Below are 16,370 nucleotides of genomic sequence, written 5' to 3' on the forward strand. Positions count from 1 at the left end.
CTTCCTTCCTTCCTTCCTTCCTTCCTTCCTTCCTTCCTTCCTTCCTTCCCTCCCTCCCTCCCTCCCTCCTTCCTTCCTTCCTTCCTTCCTTCTTCCTTCCTTCCTTCTTTTTTCTTTTCTTTCTTTCTTTCTTTTTTTTACAGGATCATGCTCTGTCGCTTAGGCTAGAGTGCAGTGTCATAACCATGGCTCACTGCAGCCTCGACCTCCCGAGTTGAATCCTTTTGAATCCTTCCTTCTACCTCTACCTCTCGAGTAGCTGGGACTATAGGCACACACCACCATGGCCTGGTGATTTTTTATAGACACTGGGGCTTTGCCACATTGCCCAGACTCAGACTCGGGCTCAAGAGATCCGCCCATCTCGGCCTCTCAAAGTGCTGGGATTACAGGCATGAGCCAAAGTACCCAGTCAGAATGTTATATTTTCATTGGAAATAGACTGCATTGTTTTTATTCATTGGTGTCAGTAGGCTGTAAGAAAATGAATAGTGAAGATTACTCAGTTTGGTTCACTTTTGTCATCCTGAAAAAGAGATAGTTCTTTGCTTTATATAAGAAGCAGTAATCTTGGCCAACTCGTTAAAGATGAGGGATTTAGGGATTTGGCTTCTCCACTCACCAGCTGTGGAATCCTGCAGTGATTCACCTGCATCATTGGTTGGGAGACTCCATGAACCATAGATGAGTGCTAAGATCGTCAGGAAGACAGCATTATATGATGGAAAAGAAGTCAATAGCATTAATATGAAGCAATGCTCAATGGAGAAGATATTTGAGATGTCAGTGATGGATTATTTTACTTCTTGATAGATTGAATTTTCCTTTTGCAGGTTTTATCTGAATGGTGCTAATTCTGCCAAGTGCACTGAGGAAGGAAAATGGAGCCCAGGGATACCTGTCTGTGCTCGTAAGTTTATGGGGGAGGTGATCAGCTGGTTTGCCCAGAACCTTCCTGGTTTTAGCACTGAAAGTCTGACATCTGCAATCTCTTCAGTCGCGGCTCAGTGAGATGAATGGTCACCCTTGTGGGGGATATTCGTCCTGGTATCTTGCTGTAGAAGATGAAACAACCACTTTGGAATGACAGAAGGGAAGCATTTTACTCACGAACACATTCTGTATTCTCCACCTGGTGGTCATTACTCTATCCAAGCCAGTTATGGCTGGGTGTGTTGACTCCAGTGTTCTCATAGTGCTTTGGAAGAGGCTTGGATATGTGTGGCATTGGTCTATCAGGGGCTGTCACCACTTAACTAGGGGAACTTCTGCAAACAGTGAGATCAAACAAACATCTTCCTCCCACTCTGGAACTTCATTCATTCATTTATTCACTTATTCGGTAAACATGAATTGAGGATCTATTGCATGCTGGATCCTCTTGTTAGCACTGAGGCTGCAAGGACAAAGGAGGCAGCTCTGCCTTCAGAGAGTAAGCCTAGTGACAGGCGAGATGCAGAGGAAAGTCACCCTCACAGTAAGCTAAGAGCCCACCAAAGGGGCTTGCATCCTAGGAGCTGACTGGCATTCTTCTAAAAAGCACTGATGTTTTTTCAGAGGACCCTCAGCCAAGCTGTCAGAGTCATCTCCGGGCTTTGCTTATGTAGGCAAGGACATTCTTATGTTCCCCAACTTGTGATTTATACATCTTTGACCAGGAGGCCCAGGCATTACAATACTAGTTATAGTTCTTTAACATGTCAGTACGTCTATCCTTAGCAAAAGCAAGTGGAGGCTGGGTGCAGTGGCTCACGCCTGTAATCCCAGCACTTTGGGAGTTCGAGGAGGGTGGATAACCTGAGGTCAGGAGTTCAAGACCAGCCTGATCAACATGGAGAAACTCTGTCTCTACTAAAAAATATAAAATTAGCTGGGTGTGGTGGCACATGCCTGTAATCCCAGCCAGTTGGGAGGCTGAGGCAAGAGAATCACTTGAACCTGGGAGGCAGAGGTTGCAGTGAGCCGAGATTGCGCCATTGCACTCCAGCCTGGGCAACAAGAGCAAAACTCTTCCTCCTCCTCAAAAAAAAAAAAAAAAAAAAAAAAAAAAAAAAAAAAAAGCAAGTGGAAAGTAAAGCAATTTCAAATAAATAATTGTTTAAGAAAACCTGAACAAACAAAAACAAAAGTTTTTAAAGGATACATTAAGTAAAATATTTCACTCAGCAGTAGGAATCACCATGGTTCCTGTAGTTTTAATTTAAAACAGATTTATACTGATTATGTAAATTGGCTTCTTTATTTAGAGACAGGGTCTTGCTCGGTTGCCCAGGCTGGAGTGCAGTGGCATGATCGCAGCTCACCGTAACTTCGAACTCCTGGGGCCAAGCGATCCTTTCTGTCTCCTGAGCAGCTGAGATTATAGATGAGCGCCACCAGATCTGGCTAACTTTTAAAAATTTTTATAGAGACAGGGTCTTGCTCTGTTGCCCAGACTGGTCTTGAACTCTTGGTTTCAAGCAACCTTCCTGCCTCAGCCTCTCAGAGCTCTGGGATTACAGACGTGAGCCACGGTGCCTAGCCATAAACTCACTTTCCAAAAGGGCTATAGAGAGAAAGACTACTTTAGCTTTAATCTAACTTAAATGAGTATTTCTCATACTTGAATGTACATATGAATCTTCTGGGCATCTTGTTAAAACATAGATTCTGATTCAGGCACCTGTGGTGGAGTCTGAGCTTCTGCATTTCCAACAAGCTATTTTCCAGGCTATGCCCGTGCTGCTAGCCCCTGGACCACACTTTGAGCAGCAGGGGTCCAGCGAATTCAAGGTAAATCATATTTTGGTCAACACCATCTTCTTTCATGCTAGTATAACTTGCTGAAGCTCCATAGTACTCAGGTCAGGGTGACAAGCCACTACTATCTCTCTGGGTTCCTGAAGCTACTTGGGTAAGCTCCATCCATACCAAGAGTCCAAAAGCAGGGAGGTATTCAAGAGAAACAGACTGAACTGGTAATGGAACGCATTCCCAAACAACTATGTACAAAGTTGCTGTCATCAGCCATTATTTTAGGATGGTCCCTCAGCACTGAGGGACAAATTCTGCCTTCCAGAAGCATCTTCCAAGGTAGTATTTGAATAAAAGATTTTATAAAACCTAACCATTGCGTTGTTGCAAAAGACATTATTGGTGGCAAGACTTAAATTTCCTTCATTTTTTGGTGTTTTGACTGGTTTGGACATCTGATTTGAGGGTCATATTTTCTTTTCTTTTTTCTTTATTTTTCTTTCTTTCTTTATTTTTTTTTCTGAGACAGAGTCTCTCTCTCTGTTTCCCAGGCTGGAGTGCAGTGGTGCGATTTTGGCTCACTGCAACATCCGCCTCCCGGGTTCAAGTGATTCTCCTGCCTCAGCCTCTGGAGTAGCTGGGACCACAGGCACACACCTCCATGCCTGGCTCATTTTTGTATTTCTGGTAGAGGCAGGGTTTCACCATGTTGGCCAGGCTGGTCTGAAATTCCTGACCTCAAGTGATCTGCCCGCCTCAGCCTCCCAAAGTGTTGGGATCAAAGGCTTGAGCCTCTGTGCCTGGCAGTTCATGTTTTCCTATTACGCATCCACAGTTGACTATTTTTACCCTGGTAATTTGATCAGTTTGCATTTTCTCAAGTTTATCCTTGGAGTTTTTTTTTTCTTTCTGGAAAGAGTATATTTAAAAGCCTTGACTATTTTCATAGAAATGATAGTTCTTTGTTTTCCTAGCCATCACCTGCCCTCCACCATCCGTACCTATGTTTGCAACACTTCGTGTTTATAAGCCATCAGCTGGAAACAATTCGCTCTATCAGGACACAGCAGTTTTTGAATGTTTGCCACAACATGCGATGTTTGGAAATGATACAATTACCTGCACAACCCATGGAAATTGGACTACATTACCAGAATGCAGGGGTAAGTGCAATAAGACAAAATATGTATGGTAGGGCAAGATCCCATTTGTGATAGGTATTGAAAATTCTGACTATCATGGAATGTTTCCAGTGAACTCATTCAACAGCTGTTTATTGAGCATCTACCATATGCCAGGCAGTGTGCTGCGCACTGGGGATTCCAGGTGAATGAGATCTGGCTTCTGACCCAAGGGAATTACAAATCATGCAATTAACTGTCTGAAGCTGCCTGGGACAGCTTCCCATAGGTGGTGACCTTTGAAATAGGCCTTGGAGGAGGAGTAGAGAATGAGGAGAAGGCATACCTCACATGGGGGAGGCACGAAAGGCAGGATGTATCCGTGGACAGCTGAACATTTCAGCGAGGCTGGTAAATTTCTTTTCTGGGTGAAGTTCGTGGGTTAAATTGGAGAGTCCTAAGAGATGAAGGTAATGCCTGGGTTGCAGTCTGATTGTTACACATTTTAAAAATCTCTACCCAAGTTTAAGAATCACAGAAATATTTGATTTTTAAGAAATTATGGAAATTCTTTCTCCTTTAACTTGACCTGTCATTACTATCTTTAAGTTTGTTAGTTGCATAACAGATAAATTACAGAGTTTATCATGTGCACAAAGAGTTTTTTTGGTTGTTTGTTTTGTTTTGTCTATTTTTGACATAGAGTCTCACTCTGTCACCCAGGCTGGAGTGTAGTAGGGCGATTTTGGCTCACTGCGACCTCCACCTCCTAGGTTCAAGCGATTCTCATGCCTCAGCCTCCCAAGTAGCTGGGACTACAGGCGCCCGCCACCACGCCCGGCTAATTTTTGTATTTTCAGTAGAGATGGAGTTTCACCCTGATCATCAGGCTAGTCTGAAATGCCTGACCTCAAGTGATCCGCCTGCGTCGGCCTCTCAAAGTGCTGGGATTATGGGTGTGAACCCCTGCTCCCGGCCAAGAGTTATTCTCATGACTATTAAGTTATCCAGTGGTAGATATTACAGATACCCAATGAATGAGTCAAAACATAAGTGATTTTCAGCATGAAGAAGCTACCAATAACAGTAGTAACTTGCACCCTTCTGGGCACTCAGCCATGGGCCAGGCACTGGTCTCCTGCTACGTATGTGTCATCTGACTTTATTCTCCCAAATCCTAAAAAGTAGATTCCTTTTTTTTTCCAGTATTTCACCTAGATGTATCAACTGCTAATATGTTGTGACATTTTTTTCTCTGTTTCTCCATAGAAAGATCCTTTTTATTTCCTGCATCATCTGAAACTAAGTTGTATATATTATGACACTTGCCCATAAAGACTTCAGCATGAATATACTAAGAACAAGGACATTTTATATCATCACTTAATATGTTTTGGATTATTAACAATAATAATCCAAACAATTCTAATAACATAAACAATTAACAACAATATCATGCAACATTTATCTCAGATGCAAATTTTCCCAGTTGACCCAGAAGTATCTCTTTTTTTTTTTGAGATGGAGTCTCGTTCTGTCGCCCAGGCTGGAGTGCAGTGGCTGGATCTCAGCTCACTGCAAGCTCCGCCTCCCGGGTTCACGCCATTCTCCTGCCTCAGCCTCCTGAGTAGCTGGGACTACAGGCGCCCGCCACCTCGCCCGGCTAGTTTTTTGTATTTTTTTTAGTAGAGACGGGGTTTCACCGTGTTAGCCAGGATGGTCTCGATCTCCTGACCTCGTGATCCGCCCGTCTCAGTCTCCCAAAGTGCTGGGATTACAGGCTTGAGCCACCGCGCCTGGCAGAAGTATCTTTTATACACGAATTTTGTTTTATGCAGGATCTAATCAAGAATCACATCTTTAATTTAGTTGTCATGTCTCTTTTGAAACGCTGTCTCGCTCTGTCACCCAGGCTGGAGTGCAGTGGTGCGATTTCGGCTCACTGCAACCTCTACTTCCCAGGTTCGAGCAATTCTCCTGCCTCAGCCTCCCAAGTAGCTGGGATTATAGGCACCTGCCATCACGCCTGGCTGATTTTTATATTTTTAGTAGAGATGAGTTTCACCATGTTGGCCAGGCTGGTCTCAAATCCTGAACTTAAAAGACCCGCCCGCCTTGGACTCCCAAACTGCTGGGATTACAGGTGTGAGCTCCTAGTCTCCTATAATTAAGAATAAGCCATTGTCTGTTTTGTTGTCTTTCATTGACATTTTTGAAGAGTACAGGCTAGTTGTCTTGTAGAATGTTCTGTAATGTGAACTTGATTGGTTATTAATGCATGATTAGAGTCATGTTAAATATTATTGTTAAGAATACATTCTGCACTTTGGGAGGCCGAGGCAGGTGGATCACGGGGTCAGGAGTTCGAGACCAGCCTGGCCAATATGGCGAAACCCTGTCTGTACTACAAATACAAAAATTAGCCGGACGTGGTGGCGGATGCCTGTAATCCCAGATGCTCAGGAGGTTGAGGCAGGAGAATCACTGGAACCCAGGAGGCAGAGGTTGCAGTGAGCTGAGATTGTGCCACTGCACTCCAGCCTGGGTGACAGAGTGAGACTCCATTTCAAAAAAAAAAAAAAAAAAGAATACATTCTGTCACATCAGGAGGCACGTAGTGTCAGCTGTTCCACCATTGGCCATGCTTAGCTTGAGCCTTAGCTGAGGTGTGCTAGATCATCTTTTGGTAAAGGCACTGCTTTTTCTTTGGAATTAGTAAGCAACCTGTGGGTGATGCTTCGAAACCATGCGAATATCCATGTCAGGCAGTCATCGTAGAATCCATTGGTGATCTTGAATCTGTCAATTATGACATTGGTGGCTGAAAATGGTGACTTTCTAATTCTATCTTTCCTTCTACATTTATTCACCAGTTTCCCTCTATAGAGAAGAGCTTTCCCTCCATCCACCATTTTTTAGTATTATTATAGACACATGGATTCTTTTTTTTTTTTTTGAGTGGAGTCTCACTCTGTTGCCCAGGCTGGAGTGTAATGGTGCAATCTCAGCTCACTGCAACCTTCACCCTGAGGGTTCGAGTGATTCTCCTGCCTCAGCCTCGTGAGTAGCTGGGATTACAGGTGCATGCCACCACAACCGGCTAATTTTTGTTAGTAGAGATGGGATTTTGTCATGTTGGCCAGGCTGGTCTCGAACTCCTGACCTCAAGTGATGTGTCCACCTCAGCCTCCCAAAGTTCTGGGATTACTGAAGTGAGCCACTGTGCCTGGCTGCATGAATTCTTTTTTATTTAATGTGTGGCGGAACCAAAACTGAGCCAAGCAGTCTGACTCTGGAGTTTGTACCCTTAATTACCTCCTTAAACTACCTCTGAGAATATTGTGCTCCTGGCTCCAGTCTTGCTTTTCTCGTACTGCAGCTCATAAGGATGTGGGTTTGGGCCTCTACTGTTGAGGATCTTAAGGAGGCCAGGAAGCAGCACCATTTTTCTCTGACATATTTCATGATGGCTTCTTGCATACTCTGAATTGAATAACAATAAGATTTACTATTTTAAAGCCAAATAGTGGTGTACTACTCTGAGTTGAATAACAATAAGATTTACTATTTTAAAGCCAAATAATGGTGTACTAAGTGTGTATGGGGGCAGGGTTCAGTCTTTGCATTTTAATTTTATGGTTTGTTAGAAATAGACTTTGCTTTTCTTCTTTCAAACCCACTATCTTAGACTGTGTAAAGATGAAGTTTGCAGTAAATAATACCTTATAATTATATGTGAAAACCCGGAGAACTTAGTGAAGTCTCATTAATTTACTTTCAAAGTGTGGTTGTTTCTTTTTTAATATCCAGGGTACCATGAATATAAGAGGAGTGGGGACAGAATTAAGCACAAGGTAACTATAAATTGCTTCCAGTTACAGGAACACACAGTGATTCAGTGGTGTGATAGAGACAAGAATGTAACTATTTCATGACTATTGGATAGCACTACTATTTATTACTAATATATCTTATTGAATAAATGTTTTAGAAGTAAAATGCCCATTCCCATTAAGACCAGACAATGGATTTGTGAACTATCCTGCAAAACCAGCACTTTATTACAAGGATAAAGCCACATTTGGCTGCCATGATGGATATTCCCTGGATGGCCCAGAAGAAACAGAATGTACCAAACTGGGAAACTGGTCTGCCATGCCAAGTTGTAAAGGTATGGAAATATAGGCAAGATCCTATAAGATCTCTGAATTGATACAGTGGGTCACCCTTACTTGCTATTTTCTTGTTCCAACACTTTTCCACTTGTTGCTCAGACTTGCTAGGAAACTACTGGCAGGTGACTTCAGGATTCACATGTGCATGGGAAGCATGCTTGACCTTAAATAGGATGAAATCAACAGATCCTTTGTAAGCATTGGTGATATGGTGGGAGATCATATGGGCTTTCTTTATTAGCTTTTAAGTCTTTGCCTCTGAGCACCTTTTTTTTTTTTTTGAGATGGAGTCTTGTTCTGTCACCCAGGCTGGAGTACATTGGCATGATCTCGGCTCACTGCAACCTCTGCCTCCCAGGTTCAAGCGATTCTCCTACCTCAGCCTCCCGCGTAGCTGGGATTACAGGTGCCCACTACCAGACCTGGCTAATTTTTGTATTTTTAATAGATACGGGGCTTTGCCATGTTGGCCAGGCTGATTTTGAACTCCTGACCTCAGGTGATCTGCCTGCCTCACCCTTTATAGAGAAGAGCTTTTCTTCTGTCCACCATTTTTTAGTGTTATTGTAGACACATGGATTCTTTTTTTTTTTTTTTTTTTTGAGATGGAGTCTCACTCTGTTACCTAGCTGGAGTGTAATGGTGGAATCTCAGTTCACTGCAACCTTCACCTCCCAGGTTCGAGTGATTACAGATGTGAGCCACCATGCCTACCTCTTTTTGTGCTCTGCCTAGCCAAGGCTCTTCTCATTGCAAAAACCAACCACACATTCGAGTTCAAGGAAATTGGGGATATTATAAGGAGGCAACAGGCAAGTCGATCACGTGGGTATTGAAGATGAGGAAATGAAATACAACTGATACTCTTGAAGATTGGAACTGAAAGGCAGGAACTATTCCTACTTTTTCCATATCTCAATAGCCTCTCCCATCTCTGTCTCTCTGCTTATTCATCTTGAACTTGGCTTGATATACACCAGACCCTCTCAGTTAAAGGATTCATCACCAACTGGCATCTTTTCCTGGAGATGCTGGTTCCTTTTGAGTTAGGTGTCTACCCTTGATCCCATTAGTGCCATGCTTAAGCAAAGAACAGCCTAGCATTAGAACTCTGCTCAGATCACTATGGGCTGGAAGTTTAAGCAGAAAGAGGAACTCTGGGGCAGCAGGCAAGATGACAAATAACTAGCATCTTAGGTTACAGTTCCCTAGAAACAGAGCCTGAGCCAGGCATTTGAATATGGTTGATTTAGTGAGTGTCTCAGGAGAAGAAAGAGTGAGGCAGATTTGAGAGGGTAAGGCACCGGTTCTCAAACTTTGCTGTGGATCAGCAACATCTGGAAGGCTTGTTTTAACACAGGATTTTTGAGCTCCACTCTCAGCGTTTCTGATTTGGTAGATCTGGGAGGGGGCCTGAATATTTGCATTTATGCCAAGTTCCCTGGTGATGCTAATGCTGCCAAGCCAGGAAGAATTGTGGTCTCTGCTAAAATGAGGTTCAGTTTGATCCCACTGGAAGCTCTGGCGTGTGAATTCCACCCTTGAGTTAATCCCACTGAAAGCCAAGGGGACCTGTTTTTTTTGAGACGGAGTCTCGCTCTGTTGCCCAGGCTGGAGTGCAGTGGTGTGATCTCTGCTCACTGCAAGCTCCGCCTCCCAGGTTCATGCCATTCTCCTGCCTCAGCCTCCCGAGTAGCTGAGACTACAGGCGCCCGCCACCACGCCCGGCTAATTTTCTGTATTTTTAGTAGAGACGAGGTTTCACCGTGTTAACCAGGATGGTCTCGATCTGCTGACCTTGTGATCCGCCCACCTTGGCCTCCCAAAGTGCTGGGATTACAGGCGTGAGCCACCGCGCCCGGCCAAGGGACCTGTTTTTTATATTTCCTCATCAGTCAGTCATTGGCTTTGAGCTGCTCCCTTCCCTGACCCTGAGGGTGGTGATGGGGGGTGGTTTGCACAACTTCCTGGGAGAGGTGGCTTCCCTATGGCTGAAGGCAATTTTTCAGAGTGTTTATGAGCTGTTATCAGCCAACACTTGCAGTGGCTGGTGGATAGATGACCTGCTTAATGAATGCAATCTGAGAGGACAACGTAGGCTTACATGAAATGTCAATATCTGTTAGAAGTTTTTTTTTTTTTTCCCACTAAAATGGAGGCTCTGATGCTTCTGTTCTGACCTTCTGTGGCTACTGTAGGGGAAGAGAAGGCCATCCTGGAAGCTGTGAGTAATGATTCTATTGATAGAGAACTACAATTAGCAATCATATTACCATTACTTACTATGTACATTCTTGGATTTTTCTTGCCTTGACCGATTTGTGTAGGTGTACTCATCTACTGTTTCAAATGTTAAACTCTCTTTCAGAAAGATTTCCTGATTACAAGTATTCTCTCTTTCAGCATCTTGTAAAGTACCTGTGAAAAAAGCCACTGTGGTGTACCAGGGAGAGAGAGTAAAGATTCAGGAAAAATTTAAGAATGGAATGCTGCATGGTGACAAAGTTTCTTTCTTCTGCAAAAATAAGGAAAAGAAGTGTAGCTATACAGAGGATGCTCAGTGTATAGATGGCACTATTGAAGTCCCCAAATGCTTCAAGGGTAAGTCTACATGGGAACGTTTAGCTAGGACTCCCACTTGCCCCTCATCATAATCAGGGCCTTTGTTATATAATGATTGTCAAAAACCAGATGAGGCCAGGCGTGGTGGCTCACGCCTGTAATCCCTGCACTTTGGGAGGCTGAGGAGGGTGGATCACCTGAGGTCAGGAGTTTGAGAGCAGCCTGGCCAAAATGATGAAACCCTGTCTCTACTAAAAATACAAAAATTAGTTAGTGTGGTGCCAGGCACCTGTAATCCCAGCTACTCAGGGGGCTGAGACAGGAGAAACGTTTGCACCTGAGAGGCAGAGGTTGCAGTGAGCCAAGATCGCATCATTGCACTCCAGCCTGGGCAATACAGTGAAACTGTCTCAAAACAAAAACACAAACAAACAAACAAAAAACAGATGAATTTGGCCACTGGACTTTTAAAAAGAGGGGTGAGAGGGAGAAACAATGATATGAAGCAGTGAGCTCCAGATGGTATCCCCACTTGCATTTTCCTTTCCAATTCTTTTTTTTTTTTTTTTTCTGAGATGGAGTCTCGCTCTGTCGCCCAGACTGGAGTGCAGTGGTGCGATCTCCGCTCACTGCAAGCTCTGCTTCCCAGGTTCATGCCATTCTACTGCCTCAGCCTCCCGAGTAGCTGGGACTACAGGCACCTGCCACCACGCCCGGCTAATTTTTTTATGTTTTTAGTAGAGACGGGGTTTCACCCTGTTAGCCAGGATGGTCTCGATGTCCTGACCTCGTGATTCGACTGCCTCGGCCTCCCAAAGTGCTGGGATTACAAGCTTGAGCAACCGCGCCCGGCCTTTTNTGCAGTGGTGCCATCGTGGCTCACTACAGTCTCGACATCCCAGGCTCAATTGATTCTCACACCTCCACCTCACCTCCACCTCCTGAGTACCTGGGACTACACCCGGCTAATTTTTTTATGTTTTAGTAGAGACGGGGTTTCACCCTGTTAGCCAGGATGGTCTCGATGTCCTGACCTCGTGATTCGACTGCCTCGGCCTCCCAAAGTGCTGGGATTACAAGCTTGAGCAACCGCGCCCGGCCTTTTTAAAATAATAATAATAATAATAATTATTATTATTATTGAGACAGGGTCTCACTGTCACCCAGGCTGAAGTGCAGTGGTGTGATCACATCTCATTGCAGCCTTGACTTTCTGGGCTCAAGTGATCCTTTCACCTCAGCCTTCTGAGTAGCTGGGATTACATGCACTCACCACCATGTTCGGCTATTTTTTAATATTTTTATTAGAGAAGAGATTACGCCATGTTGCCAAGGCTGGTTTTGAACCCTTGGACTCAAGCAATCCACCTGTCTCAGGCTCCCAAAGTGCTGGAATTACAGGCGTGAGCTACGTGCCCAGCCTCTTTTCCAATCCTTTTCTATAAAACTCAGGGTTGTGGTTTTATTCAATGAATGCTGAGGTGAATTGTGCCATCTTGTGTAATTCCAAGTTGAGCTTGAATAATAACGAACCAAATATTGAATAATAAAAATATCTACCTCATCTTGGTCCCACATTATAAAGAATTCACCCCAAGTTACAAAGCAACTCATGGCAGTGATAATTGGTCTAAAGATCTAATTTTCCCCCTTTCTCCAGCAATTCCTAGAGTTTGAAAAGTATCCATTAGAGCAAAATGTCCATTAGAGCAAAATATTTTAAGGAAGATGATACCAGGTTTGTGTGAGATAAAGAAGTGTGTAATGGCCAGCATTTAGAGCTGCTAATCTTTTAAGGTTTCAGATTTAGGGTTTAAATGTCTTTGATGCCAGGAAGTAAGAACCAGCCAGAGGCTGAAGCTGTTGTTGGCTCTAGGTTTAGAAATCCTTCAAAAACATTGACAATCTTGTTTTAGCAACTGGGAGAGAACAGTAGGGAGCAGACAAAGCTAAGAAGAGAGGAGTCTGAGAAGTGTTCAGCTAGTGGGAGAGAAGGGAATGATAACTGATTAAAAATACCCACCTCATGGGGTTGGTTTGATTATTAGAAATATGCATGACATGGAGGAACATAATTTTAATTGCAAATAGTTAGAAATGCACTGAATAAATTGCCGTTGTTCAAAAGACAGCAGAGCCCCGGTGAGATGTTAAATACAAAACATGGCAAAATACAATAAGCTTAAATAAATACCAGCAGAAAAAATACCAGAAAAGAATAATTGAAAAAGTCTTAGCTTTATTGATATATTTCTTCAGGATCTTCTCCCTTATGGTCTTTAGACAGATGCAGTACTATAAAGGGCTGATACAGTTTTTTTTCCCTTGGATCTTGACTGTTATAGAACAGTCTTCACTGTATATAGAACTTTTAATTTTCTCTCTTGAAAATGAGGGTCTTGGCCAGGTGCAGTGGCTCACACCTGTAATCCCAGCACTTTGGGAGGCCGAGGCGGGCAGATCACTTGAGGTCAGGAGGCCAGCCTGGCCAACATGGTGAAACTCGGTCTCTACTAAAAATACAAAGATTAGCCAGGCGTGGTGGCATGTGCCTGTAGTCCCAGCTACTCGGGAGGTTGAGACAGGAGAATCGCTTGAACCTGGGAGGCAGAGGTTGCAGTGAGCTGAGATTGTGCCATTGCACTCCAACCTGGGCGACAGGGCGAGACTCCATCTTAAAAAAAAAAAAAAAAAGAAAAGAAAAAGAAAAAGAAAATGAGGGTCTTATCATTTCCCTAATGTTTTCTTCCATCACTTAAACCTCACACTAAATGGTTTCATTCACATAATCACATGTATTCTATATACTTGTAAAATGTATTTGGTTTGGCTTAGCTATTTACCACGTTTAGGAAATGATTGTTTCTCTTAGAATGTTTATCTTTTTCTCCCCCAACAGAACACAGTTCTCTGGCTTTTTGGAAAACTGATGCATCCGATGTAAAGCCATGCTAAAGTGGTTTTCAGATTCCACATAAAATGTCACACTTGTATCTTGTTCATCCAAGGAACCTAATGGAAATTAAAAAATAAAGCTACTGAATTTATTGCCTCAGCTATTTCAGTGTTACTCTTCATGGTAGCTTACTTTTAGTTATGTTATCTGGTTAAGAAATGCAAATATTTGGAACGTCATCATTTTATGGCTGTGAAATTGACAGTATAAACAATTGTCTGGGTATCCCACTTTTCCTGTGTATAATCCTGTTCTCGACTGGGCACGGTGGCTCACACCTGTAATCCCAGCACTTTGGGAGGCGGAGGTGGGTGGATCACCTGAAGTCAGGAGTCCGAGACCAGCCTGGGCAACATGGTGAAACACCGTTTCTACTGAAAATATAAAAATTAGCTGGGCATGGTGATGTGGGCCTGTAATCCCAGCTACTTGGGAGACCGAGGCAGGAGAATTGCTTGAACCTGGGAGGTGGAGGTTGCAGTGAGCCGAGATTGTGCCACCACATTCCAGCCTGAGCAATAGAGTGAGACTCCATCTCAATAAATAAATAAATAAACAAGTAAAGAAATCCTACTCTCAAGCACTTTCATGTAAAACAGCTGCAATACAATATTTTTCATAGAATGGACCACAGACCCCCTTCCCTGTTACTAGGACCTATCTGCTTATTCCAAAGAACAAGGGTTGTGCCCCAGAATTGTTAAGCATGACCCAGAATTCTGCATTTATGACGAAGTTTCCAGATAGTTCTTGTGCATCCTCAAGTTTGAGAAGCATTGCCATACAGAAGTAAGCATGGACTTCCAGGTTAATAGGACTGAATTTGCGTCCTTGACGCTGGGTTTACATAGTGCCAAAAAATTTTTCTGTATCCACTACAATTCCATGACCCATCATTGACGTTGCTCCTTTGCATATATTCAACTCCCTTGACCTTCTCTCCTTTGGTAGTGTTTGCTGGCCAGACACCGCTGGTGCTATCGGCCTTCCTTATGCCTGCACCTGAGGAGCTGAATGTGGCTAGAAAAAAAAGAGAAACTCACAACCGTGCCAATAGGTCCCATTTTAAATTCGTAAACACAGACTTTACATGGGCCTCCAGCTCTGCCCAACAATCCTATTATATTTCTCTAATTTGTTCACTCGCTTACTCTCTAAAGTGGCTATTTCTCTTCTCAACCTTCCTCAAGCTACCTTCCTTCTCTTCATCCTTACCTGATAACTTAGCTCCTTATTTCACTGAGAAAACAGAAAAGATCTTTTTTTTTTTTTAGTCTTTCCACTCCCAAATCCATCATTCTACCGGTATCGACAACCACGGAATCTGCCTTCTGTCGGGTTACAATGGATGAACATCTAAGGATGTCTCGTCATGTGCTAGGACCCATTTTCTCTCTCCTCCTTAAGGATTTTACTCCTGAAATTAATGCTCATCCATGTTTATTTTTTCCATTCTATTGGAACACTTCAATCAGCATACAGATATGTGGTAATGTCACCTATTAAAAAAAGAAGCCCTGTTACTTCACATGTTTTTCCAGCTACAGCTCCAACTCTTCAGTCCCTGTTTTCACAAAAGTCCTGGAGTTATTTCCCTTTACCATCTGCACTATGTGCTACCCATCACTTCTTCACAGTCTGTGTTCTCCATGGGATTTCCCACCCATGCCTCTTTCTCAGAACTTAACCCAATTCCATGTGATGTGGACTGGATCTTTTCTCCAAGATGCTTCTCTGCTCCTCCTCCTTTTACAGAAACCAGAGTGGCTCCCCTTCCTTCTATGCTTTCATTCAAAAGCTCCAAATTCCCTTTACTTAACCTTAAAAAACAATTTTACAGCTGGGCGCGGTGGCTCACACCTGTAATCCCAGCACTTTAGGAGGCCAAGGCAGGTACAAAAAAATTAGCTGGGCGTGGTGGCGGGCACCTGTAGCCCCAACTACTTGGGTGACTGAGGCAGGAGAATTGCTTGAACCTGGGAGGTGGAGGTGGCAGTGAGTCAAAATGGCGCCACTGCACTCTAGCCTGGGCGACAAGAGCGAAACTCTGTCTCAAACAAACAAAAAAACCCAATTTTACTTTTTCTTCCCCAACTCTTTCCTACAGACTCTCTCTCTCTCTCTCTCTCTCTCTGTGTGTGTGTGTGTGTGTTGAAGGTGGAGTTTGAGAGACTGTGGTATACCCCGTTTCTAAACCAAAAGCTCTATTTAGGGATTTTTGCCAAACAAAAAACCATCTGCTCTGGTTTCCTCCTGTCAAAGCACAAAGCTTTAGAACCATTGTTTTCTTTAACTTGTTGCATGTTAATTTAAAAATAGGCCTCTCTTATCCTACCTAGCAGCTCTAGACATGGAAAGAGGGCAGTAAATATTTAGAATGTCTTCTGCCCCACACACGATCACTGCATTGGTTCTGAAAAAGGGGAGAGAATATTTTTGTATTATCCCACCTTTTGTTGCAAATGCTTCATAATTCATTTATTGTTTTTTAAATTTAAAATATATGTTGGAACTAATAAGCAAATTCAGTAAAGTTCCAGAATATGAAATTAACATACAAAATCAGTAGCATTTCTATACACTAATAGCAAACCATCTGAAAAAGAAATTAAGAAAACAATCTCATTCACATAGCTACAGATATATATATACACACACACAAACACACACACGAATTTAGCTAAGGAGGTGAAAGACTTGTATGTTGAAAAATATAAAATATTGATGAAATTAAAAAAGACACAAATAAATGGAATAATATTCATGTTCATAGATTGGAAGAATTAATATTGTTAAAATGTCATTGTTACCCAAAGTGATCTA

At 43.0% G+C, this 16,370-nt stretch overlaps 1 protein-coding gene across 1 annotated transcript in view; it reads left to right on the top strand.

The window, feature by feature from the left end:
* Window positions 1-13,646, top strand: part of APOH (apolipoprotein H) — an 18,451-nt gene extending 4,805 nt beyond the window's left edge. The window contains exons 2-7 of the mRNA XM_017855827.1: window positions 626-660; window positions 814-910; window positions 3,708-3,896; window positions 7,846-8,025; window positions 10,433-10,630; window positions 13,491-13,646. Coding sequence (XP_017711316.1) covers window positions 626-660; window positions 814-910; window positions 3,708-3,896; window positions 7,846-8,025; window positions 10,433-10,630; window positions 13,491-13,546 — 755 coding nt within the window. The 3' untranslated portion in view covers window positions 13,547-13,646. The remainder of the gene's footprint in view (window positions 1-625; window positions 661-813; window positions 911-3,707; window positions 3,897-7,845; window positions 8,026-10,432; window positions 10,631-13,490) is intronic.
* Window positions 13,647-16,370: the final 2,724 nt, after the last annotated feature.

This window comes from Rhinopithecus bieti, unplaced genomic scaffold (genome assembly GCF_001698545.2).
Source record: "Rhinopithecus bieti isolate Rb0 unplaced genomic scaffold, ASM169854v2 scaffold_39870, whole genome shotgun sequence".
Lineage (NCBI taxonomy): Eukaryota > Metazoa > Chordata > Mammalia > Primates > Cercopithecidae > Rhinopithecus > Rhinopithecus bieti.